Here is an 11396-nt window from a genome sequence, read left to right as displayed (position 1 = left end):
GCTTTGTGCATGAATGGATCTCAATTTGAAATTCCTCTAGAGTTTGTAATAACAATCTGAATTCTTTTATCGAAGAAGGATTTAGACAAGCGTAGAAACTTTGTTAGAACAATGCAATTACAAGTCGAGCTTTTGTACGTGTTGTGATCTCAGGATATGAACTTGATGAATCTTCAATGTCGTTGTTTTTGGTAGTAAGAGTCGCCAAGTGTCTAAGCTATCGTATATAGTTAAAGGTAGAAAAACACTTATGGTTTGGTTTGTATGAAAAGGGGATCATATAAGTCATCATGTTTGTAATGTCGTGTGGTTCCCAGCAGTGTAGAATAGTATCACTCCAACTTCTTCCCATGAATTTCGTAAAAGGCGATCAAATGATAGGCTAATAAACTTGATATTCTTCTTTTGGGCGATGGGCTAGCAACCTGTCACTATTAGAATCTCAATACCATCATTGAGCTATACAGCTGAATGTGGCCTTTCAGTCTTTGCGAGACTTTCGGTACTGTCTATCCCGCAAGAGATAAAAACGTGAGTATATGTATGTATGTTTGCCTGACTGTTTATGATCAATATGGTGAATCTCATCCGTAAAAGTATAAATAATATTCCGTTTAAAAATATACGGAATGAAGCATAAAAGTGCGAAAGAATCACTAGCGAGAACTGTTATAAAACATGCAAATAACAAAAATCATATTTCAATATATTTGTATACTACTAGTTGGTGGTAAGAAAGTTTAGAAAGGCATTAAGTCCAACAACCAAGAAATCACAAGGCAGTTTGGTAGAGTTATAGAACGGCAACCGAATGTGAAGGGAGTGTGTGAGAGAGAAAGAATACGTTTTTTATTACAACCACTCACACAGAACTTAGCTCTCCAACTTTGGACAACACACCATCGGTTAAATTCATAATGTTTCCATACTGATCAAGATATCTTGAGAAATTTACTATCTTTCGATGCATTTGTGGTAGAAGTATTAATAAATTCATTCATATCTGAACCGCAACGGGGAAGTAAATAGAAGTTTACGACTCCAAGAGTCAAGAGACAAACAATCTAGCCGTTATTTCAAGTTGGTAACACGGCGTCAGCTACACGTCGCGTGCAGTTCTGTAATTGGAGTTAGAATAAGTCACTTATCCCATAAACTTTTATATCTACCTGAGAATTATTTATAGTAAGACGTTCTATCTTAAAGCCAAATAGCTGAACGTGGCCTATCAGTCCGCTCAGGACTGTTGGCTCTGTCTACCCCGCAAGGGATATAGACGTGACCATATGTATGTATGTCCAAAGGAGATTATTTGTACATACATACTTAAAGTCACGTCTGTATCCCATGCGGGTCAGTTAGAGTCAAGATACTTATAAAGATTAAAAAAGGCCACGTTTAGCTGTATGGTCTAATGATGGACTTGAGACTTAAATAGTGGCAAGTTACTAGTCCAACGCCTTCAATAAAAATCCAAGGCTTTTACAATCTTACATAACTTTCTTATAATACTTTCTTCTTTATGAAGTCGGTTCAAACACTTTTCATGTATCTATATAACGTAGAACTTAGAACAATGAATAATGAAGTTAGGCTTTATCAATCGACTGTGAGTTAATATTTTAAGTCTTAAGTCCATCCTTCCTGACAGATTGAACAATGAGAGTTAAATAAATAAAAAGACAAAAGCCAAACAGTATGACAAAACACTGGCTTAATTTTAGGCTCTCAGCAATTCCAACCCTTTAAATATAAAATGAAAACAAAACCATTTAAATTGATACCGTCCAAGTAAAAATTAAATAGACAATTTGTTATTCAGAGGTCGGTTGGTGAACCGCTGGCGGGCTTATTAAGAATTTTCATTCCGTCTTAAGTAAACAATGTGATTCGCTTAGTGGCGTACGATGGAGGCCTAAATTAGTTTATGTTTTGTTGACAAACAATTTACAAGAAAACTGTGTGTGCAAGAAATTTACTCGGAATGGTAGTACGAAAAGAAGGGAGTGAACAAATTTTAGGTAACTCACGGAATAAGAATAGACGTTGTAAATCATGAAGTAGAATTAATGAAAATGATTTCTTACGAGTACTCGGTAATTTTGTATTTGTCTTTATTTATTGATATTAAATACATACTTCCACAAAATTAGATTGGAACATTCATTGGAACACTCTTGTTTCAATGTTCGGTAAATCTAATATTGTTTTAGATAGAAGACAATAAAACTACAATTTATAAATTTATATAATACAATTATTATCGGTACTGTTATACTTAATAAAAAGTCTTACGTCGGAAATTTTATAAATGATTAAACTTTATTACATCGAAGATCTAAAAAATTTACAAAAAAATTAAATTACTTTGACTTTGAATATAAAATTTTTCCCAATATGGTATCGAATAAAATAAAAAAAGACTCACATTTTCAGCAAAAGCTGCATGCTGCATTCGACAGCTGTTTTACATTTTGTGTATGCAAATATGTGTTGTAATATAATATTTATTAGGATATTCTGTTTAAAAATAGAGGTATTTTTTGTTTGTATTTGCCTACGTATTTATTATTATGCCTTAAAGTGCCGCTCATTACACACAAGTTAGAAGGTTTTGTTATACGTAAGTTTAACTTTGTTAAAGTTAATGGCATAAGTGATAAGCTTAAAATAATTTATCGTGTTAAAATGGTTGTCAATAGGCCTGTTACACAAATTGCAACAAACAGCACGTAATAGTAAAATAATTATCTTCATCAACATATCATTTCTATGGCAGGTTTATCTGTTAAAGAAAATGTATGTAAAGCGAGTGCAAAGAAGAAAGCATTAAATCATATATAGAGCGGGGGGTTACATTTCGTAGTATTCCTAAAAAATAATTATTATAATAACGTAATAGGTATAAGATAGCAGCTCAGCCTAAGAGGTTAGAACGTACCATATTTGTACATATTATAAAGTATGAAGTCGGGAATATAATAATTTAAGTATTTCTTACAATTCTATTACGGAGCATACCTCCATTAGTGGTTCAGCCAGTACTTTAGCAATAGATGTAGAAAAAAGGTAGTAAAGGGCGGTTTTATGGTAAACTTTGGCCAAGTTATTCAAATATAATTTTATATTATTAATATGCTTTCTTTATTTATTGCTTATTTTTTAATAAGCCTAACTTATATCACAATTTGTGTATATCGTGTAAATTCCAAAACTATGGTACTTTATAAAGCACATAGAAAGTTAGAGGGCAGTAATATAATTCCAATATTCCTCGCAATACTATTACAGAGTATACTTCCATTAGTCGTTCAGTCAGTAGCAATAAGTATAGAAATTTCGTATGTGAAAGGCAGTTTAATATCCGTTAAAATTGCAGTAGGCAGCGACCATAAAAATTTTGCCCGAGTAATTCAAATATGAATATATATATATATATATATACTATTGTTTTTTGCCTTGTTCCATTTAATTAACATAACCAAACTTAGATCACAATTGTTGCATGTCTGTAAACGCCATAATGTATAATCGTAACCTTTTCGCACACACTTTGACCATGGATCCTAGATTAGGTGAGTCAGGTTTTTAGACGAAACGACTCCCATCTGACCTCCGCAACCTAACCCGTTTTAGATTCTTGTTTATACATCCAGTTGCCTGAATGTGCAGGTTTTCTCACGATGTTTTTCCCTCACCCTAAGAGCATCGGTTAGTATTCAAACTAATGTACATAACTTTTACATACTTTACTTGTACATAGCGTTTAACAAATAATGTACCTTCTATATATTGCATATGAAAGTTTGAACCCGGGAATATAGTTCAAGTATTCCTCGCAATACTATTACAGGGACCTCCATTAGCGGTTCAGGCAGTACTTTAGCGGAGACCGCAGCGCCGCTCGTCCTTGATTTATTCATTGAACCATTGTTGAATAATATTCTAGATATAGCAAGACGGAGCATATTATGTATATGCGCGTTGAAGTTGTAATGGGAAATTGCATGCCACGTAAACGTCTTTATATTATTGTTCATTAATTGTTTGTTTTTTGAATACGTCAGTATAAAAATTGGTCGCAGAGCCGTACTGAGAAACGACTTGACTCATATGGTTTTGGTTTATATGTATAGAGAACTGAAGGTAAATCGTCACGGTTGGTTTATATAAATAGATTGAACTAAGTTTGAAATCCTCTGTCGTTGATTATTCGTACTACAGTCAACATAAAAAAGTATCACCACTCACGTAATGTAGCGTTAACGAAGGTATGAATATATTTTTTATGATTTTCTTTTGTATAAATATGACATTTTAAATTGTTTTTATTACCTATATCCAAGAGCAAAGAATATATAGAATACAGAGTAAGAGTATATTATCGCTTAGTCATTTAATTTTAAGAATTTCTTTGCGTTTCCCCCAATTTTTCACCTTTTAGCAATTGAAGAAGACTATAAAGCAAATGATAAAAACTATTATTGTATAGGCCAAATATTAGTGTTTTTAGTTTAAAATAATAGCAGTTTTTACTTGGCAGAAATATTGAAAGTAGTTTGTAGTTCTATAACTAAGACATCCATTCAAACGTGGCATTCGAATTTTGTCTAAGATATTGGCCGTGTCTACCCCGATAAGGGATAAAGACGTGATATATGTATTAAGTTTCAAAACTGTGAAGTTTATTAGAGGTATGTAATATTTGATTTAAGTTAGTATTATGTGAGGTAGCGGTTAGAAAGCAGGTGCTTTTTTTGGGTCCATAGTATTTGAACCTCAAACAAACCTCTATAATGATAACGACAGGGTTTATGTCCAAGTTCAATTAAAGTGACAACATATACAGGAATTAAGCAAAAAGTGACAATTATACAGGAGGAAGGAGAATAATTTAATATTTTAATTTAGTAAAGGTATATAGGTATTATCAATCATTATTTTCTTCTATTTTTGAATCATCAAGTAACTATTAAATCTTCTTCGACTTCGTAATATCAATATTTCCCGGAAACCCAATCCGTACTAAAGCAAATATCTTTTCAGAACGTTTGGGGCATCAATCAAATAATTGATAAGTCAATAAAATAGCGTTTTGCTGACTTTTATTTACGTTATTTTGTCCGGCCGGTCCGAGCTATAATCAATTTTGTTTCCGCGACCTTTTGCGAGCGACGTTTTATTGGATCGGAATGATGGAAATTATATAGACTATTTGAGTCGCATAAAAGATCTTTTACATGAGGTTATTGCTAACAAAAATATAAAAAATAACATATAAAAAAACTGTTCTGGTGGAATATTTAGGAACAGAAATTACTTCCACAAACCCTTATTAATATGAGACCAGACAAATAAATATATTAATTGTCTTTACTGTATACAAGAATTAAAAATAAAGAAAATGTAGTAAGGGTAAGGAGAGTCTATATTTTTAACTTGCCACGACTTTTAGTTTATTTGTATAGCCCGAACTTATTTCCCGATAAAATATCTTCTATTTATTAAAACTTAACATAAGCTTCTAAAAAGTTTAGTGTTTTGTAAACTTACATTATTCTTATATTACCTTATTTTACCCACAGCTTCACCCGCGCGAATAATACGCCATCTACAAAAGAAGACAGGGTTTTTGCAAATTTCACGGGAACTATATTTTTGACCGAAATGAGAAGTATCCTATGTCCTTCCGCAGACTCTTAATTGTATATTTCAACAAAACTGGTAGCTGGATAACGCGAAAAGTAACAAAAACAAATTGACTTACTTTTGCATTTTTGATATTAGTTGAGATTAGTTTCAGGCCACCGACCCAAGACAGTATATAAGCTCCAAGCCGTATCGAGTATTTAATATCGCAATATCCTTTATTTCAATCGCTTAGAACAAGATACTTGTGGGAAATATAATATGCAAGGTGCAAGCGCTATTGAAAACGTTAAGGCGATCAAACGGCGTGTTTACAGCTCCGTAAGTGATCTAAAATAAACCCTTTATGCTGGTCATTGAACGGCTTGAAAACAATACAGGGGTCACCGATCTTGGGAAAGCAGTCTGGGGGGTTAACTATGTTATAAATAAATAATGTTGCCATGTTGAAAATATAAATGGAAAAATTATGGAGACTTAATATGGGATAACTTAACGATCTTAGATTTTCTAAATACAGTTATCTCTCATCTTTGCGTGTTCCCTTCACAGAAAGGCCCGAGGTCCGCTTTCCGACTTTTATCTCTCTTCTTGGTCTATTGCCGGACTACTCAATTACATTTATCACAACATTACGTGTATCCTTTATGGGGTAGAAGGAGTCCACAGTTCCGAAAAGACTTGAGATTGAAAATAAATAAGCACTAAAGAATAGGATCAATCAATCAAATCAATCCGATCCGTTTTAAAATACCACAAACCACACGGCACGTCTTATACATGTTACACACACACATTTAATAAAAATAATATAATATACAAAATTTACGCAAGAAGGGTCCTGCTTTGACTACGCCCTCAATATTAAGGCGTAAATAAACGAAGCGACTCATATCTGACCTCCGTGACCCAAAACCCAGTTGGGATATTATTCTCGTAGTTAGCTCAAATAACATTTGCGGGAAAGAGATACCTAAATTGATTTCACGTAACATATTGTAGATAAACAACCCTTACTGGCTGGCGACTGCATAATATTCACCTAACACTTGAAGACTACACAAATACAAGTAGCTAGTGTTACTATTGACAATTCAGCACAGAATTAACATCCATTATTTACACAGCTCACATGCACTGCACTGAGACGGAATGAGATCAATGAAAGAAGGCTGAACAAGCCTTTTTATATACCCGAACATATAAATAAAATAAGTATATAAATAAACGGGATAAATGACACAGATCGACTTAGCCTCGAAGTTCGAGACTCGTGTTATGAGATACTAAATCAACGATACTTTTTTATAATAAATACTTATATAAATAAACATCCAAGAAAAATATCTTTTCTCACCATGACTTGGCCGGGATTCTAACCCGGGGCCTCCGGTGTCACAGAGCGGTACTAACGCTACGCCACAGAGGTCGTTTATATAAATTATTATTGCTAAACCATCCTTATACTGACTGTAGATTGCATTATATTCTAGAATGGCTTGAGGACTATACAGACAGGATTTTTTCTACTTTGTATTCTAGGAGAAATAAAAAGTATTTATTATTATTACCATTGACAACACAGCACAGACTTAACATCCATTATTTACACTTCTCACATGCACTGCACGAGATGGAATGAGATTAATGAAATAAACAAGACTACGACCGGGCGTCTTGAATGGAATTGAATTAACCATGACAGGACCTAGCTTCTAATGGACGCAAGTGATACAGTTAGGTGCGAAAACAAATAACGTTTTTATTTCTGCTTTGAAGTTCCTCTGTGGGATCAAGTTTTCATACATTGTAGTTTCTATTGATATTACTTATAACACTAGATTTTAATGAAATTAGCCAAAATAAAGAATCTCATTAATCAAGGCTTGTTGTTGACTCAACAAAATGCGAAACTTTTTAGTAATCTAAGAAAAAGAGAAAAGATACGACAAACAGTATAAAACATATTTCACATATAACTAGGTATTACAAAAAGTATGTCAGACGAGTAATATAATTTAAGTTTTTATATGTAAAAAAATATCATTATTAATTAGGTACTATTTATTAATATTTTTTCTTGTGATTATATTTCTTAGGAGATCATCCTTTATCTTATATTATACTTATATATACACGTGAATAAATTGAAATGAGGTTCAGCTATACCTAGCTACAAACTAAATTTATACAAAGCTTTCAATAAACCATGCAAAACACACTTGTTACGGGCAATATTGTAATAATACATGCTCTTCATATCAGCTCAGATTTTACACATCGCCAGTCCCTAACAATTGCACCAGATAGCGGATGAATAATAGAACAAAACAGCTCCCATCAAATATAACGTACGTGCTATAGACATAGATTAAAATAGATAACAACAATTTGTACATAAAAGCCATGCGATAACTTCTTTCTGCTTTGAATGTTATTTGGAAGAAGAACGGAAGATGAAATTACAATGACAAATTACTATTGCAATTACAATTTGTAATTACATCTTCCGTTCGCGCAAGAAATTCTTCAATTTCTCGCCAAGTACTCATCTTCACTAACAGGAGAACTTACATTTCGATTATCAGCTTCATAGTTCCAGTTATTCCGGCTGTACGTTGTCTGTCATTCAGTTATTAAAGAAAGTTTCTTATATACATTGAAGAATTTAACCAACTTTTTAGTAAATTTTGAAGATACGCCACAATTACATATTTTGGAATTCTTCTGTTATAGACGTTCGGAATAGATGTTCCCATTTTGTCTCTAGTATTCCCGTTTGGAATAAAAAAGTGATATAAATATGTAGCTACTATACTAACTGTGATGCAATTTTGTGCATCACCAAATATAAGGTTTTTTATGGTTCTTTGTGTCAAATTACACAGATTGAGTAAGACACAAAGAAACTTATAGACTTATGTTATACATACGATTTATCCATTTCGTATTCTTTTGCCACGCGATTTGGCACGCAAAATATAAACAATCGCGATCACGCTATCTATTAAGATTTAGGTCTATGACATGGTATCATCATGTATAGCCGGTTCGGTGAGTAGATGTTTGTTTGATTTTATTAATACACAGCCTATTGGCACGTATTCCATGGAGAGTAGTGTCAAAGCTTTGCCAAATCGTTTTACTGTACACATAGTTAATTAGAATTCACTGATATCTCTTTAAATGTAGCCAAAGTTTTATTCAATAAAAATAGCTGAAAACAATTTAAAATCTAGAAAACAACATCTTACCATAGAAATTATATATGTAGTTTTTACCCGATTTTGTTCACAGCGTAATAATGAAACTGTCATGCTGTAATTTGTCGAAGACTTGTTCTGTCGAAAGAGATTCGCCGAAGTAGAGTCCGTCGAAGATGTGTTTGGCGAAGTTAGTTACTTCTACCAGACGAGTATATCGTTATATTAGCCGAAGCAAAGCGTCTCGAAATATTGATTTTATAAATTGAGATTATTGAAATAGAAGTAACTGTCGAAATTCGGAATGGCAGTCTGTCACCGCACTGGAGTTGTAAGTTAGGCTTAAAACCGTGTCTTCAGATAAACCTTTAAAGATATTGTATATACATGTGTACACTTGTCTTTATTGTACAAAAAAGAGTAACAAAAAATTATGAAGACAACAAGAAGCAGGGCTTATCTCTAAATGGGATCTCTTCCGGTGTACTATATTTTAAATCAGAGGACAATTTTCTGTTGTTTTAATTTCCTTTCCTACAAGATAGGTATTTAATTGAAGTAAATTTAGTCCCTTTTTCTGAATTTCAATTTAAGCAGTAAGCCTAGTATCGCTATCTAAGTATCGCTAGTCTTGTTACTATGATGGCTCTGTCAACAGGGTCCGCTTTTAGGTTATAAAGATATAAGTATGTATGAATGTACAGAAAATCTGAATACATTAAAAATGAGGTGCAAAAGAATAGGACCACTCCATCTCTTTCCCATGGATGTCGCAAAAGGCGACTAAGGGATAGGCTTACAAACTTGGGATTCTTTTTAAGGCGATGGGCTAGCAACCTGTCACTATTTGAATCTCAATTCTATCATTAAGCCAAATAGCTGAGAGTGGCCATTCAGTCTTTCCAGAACTGTTGGCCCTGTCTACCCCGCAAGGGATATAGACGTGACTGTATGTTTATTAATAATGAGGCATACGAGTTTATTTACACTAACCGTGAATCACATTATCATTATAATGCCACTTAACGGAATATGGCCCTTAATTCTTATAACCTTTGACTCTGCTTTCCCGTACGGAATTAAGACCTGAGGGGCTAGTGCGAATTTTACTCGATCAAACGCGTCGAGCCAGAAAACGTGAGTTTGTATGTGATTTAATCAGCGCCACCTAGTGGTAACACGATGGCACTAATGCGGTTCCATACAGATTCGTGTTAACTCGCTCGACGCGTTTGATCGAGTAAAACTCGCACCAACTCCTCTGATAGGTTTATTTGTGATGTACTAAAAATAAGTACAACCGGATACACTTGAAAAAGAAAGTCTGTGCACGTCTATATTTTACAAGAGAAACAAATTTCATTTTAAGCACAGATGCATCTTTTTACTTTTTCTAGTAAAAAGTGGTTGGGTGTCCCATATGGGACTTAGGAGATTATCGATTTTCTGAATTGGCGTCAGTACCGCTTTTTTGTAATTTATGTGCCATGAAAGATTGTTATTTTTGTATAATAAGTATTTATTTATATATATTTAGACAAAAACTTCACAAATGATAATTGTGATGATCCATAATCAATAATAATTGCTTATTAATTTGTATAATAATTTCATTGATAATAAATTACTTGGTAAATAATTAGTTCATTAGATGTGACGAGCCCTATACAGTTAATAATTTAGTTCAAGTTTTATGTAATGTTGCTAGTCAACTATTTCGAGTATATAAAGAGAGATTAATATACAGCAAAATAAGTCAATTTGTATTCTCTAAGAATAACACTTGTCTCAGTCAACAATAAAAATGAATCAGGTAAGTTTTATTCCTACATGAAAAAGTTTAAAAGGATAACAATGTCCTTTTGCGGTTCATTCTCAAATAATATAATTTGGTCTAGCTGCAAAGATTTCTGTAATTTAGTCAGCGACATCTTAATTTCCGCCACTATCATTATTTTTTTAGTTACCTCTTTTGACAACTTGACAGCATTATCGTATTAGTTACCTCTTTTGACAACTTGCAAGTTTCAAAAATTTAATTCTTTAAAAATAATTTTTCAGTTTGTGGTTATCTTCGCCTTGTTCGCCTTTACAATGGGCGCTCCGGCTCCTGAGGAATCCAAGCGCTCTCTACCCGCCTTGGAGCACACCGAAGAAAGGGGTGACGATGGGCAATACAGCGTCCACTACGTCACAGCTGAAGGTACCGTCGTCTCTGAGCACGGCCGCCTAGTGCCGACCGCCGACGGCAAAGACAAGGTGCTCGTGACTGACGGAGAAGTCAGCTATGTGGGACCTGACGGCAAGAGCTACATGACGAAGTGGTCCGCCGGCGTGGAGGGCGTGAAGGCGGAGGGCGCTCACCTGCCCGTCGCCCCTGAGGCGCCCGCCGTCCCTGAGGTGCCTGCCGTCGCCCCCGAGGTGCTCGCGGCCGAACCCGAGGCGGAACCCGCAGCCGAACCCGAGGCGGTACCCGCTCACATTTTTCCAGCGCCTATCTTACCAATGTTACCATACCCTGAAGTGTTAGTGTTTGCTTATTAA

The 11396-nt window shown here is 34.2% G+C and overlaps 1 protein-coding gene across 1 annotated transcript; it reads left to right on the top strand.

The window, feature by feature from the left end:
* Positions 1-10656: 10656 nt before the first annotated feature.
* On the top strand, positions 10657-11396 carry LOC106135679 (cuticle protein CP14.6-like). Its single transcript, XM_013336040.1, has 2 exons — positions 10657-10665; positions 10914-11396. The coding sequence occupies exons 1-2, from the start codon at positions 10657-10659 to the stop codon at positions 11394-11396; spliced, it is 492 nt and encodes a 163-aa protein (XP_013191494.1).

Source organism: Amyelois transitella, chromosome 15 (assembly GCF_032362555.1).
Source record: "Amyelois transitella isolate CPQ chromosome 15, ilAmyTran1.1, whole genome shotgun sequence".
Lineage (NCBI taxonomy): Eukaryota > Metazoa > Arthropoda > Insecta > Lepidoptera > Pyralidae > Amyelois > Amyelois transitella.
The sequence above is the reverse complement of the archived record's forward strand: the minus strand, read 5'-3'. Positions and strand labels throughout refer to the sequence as shown.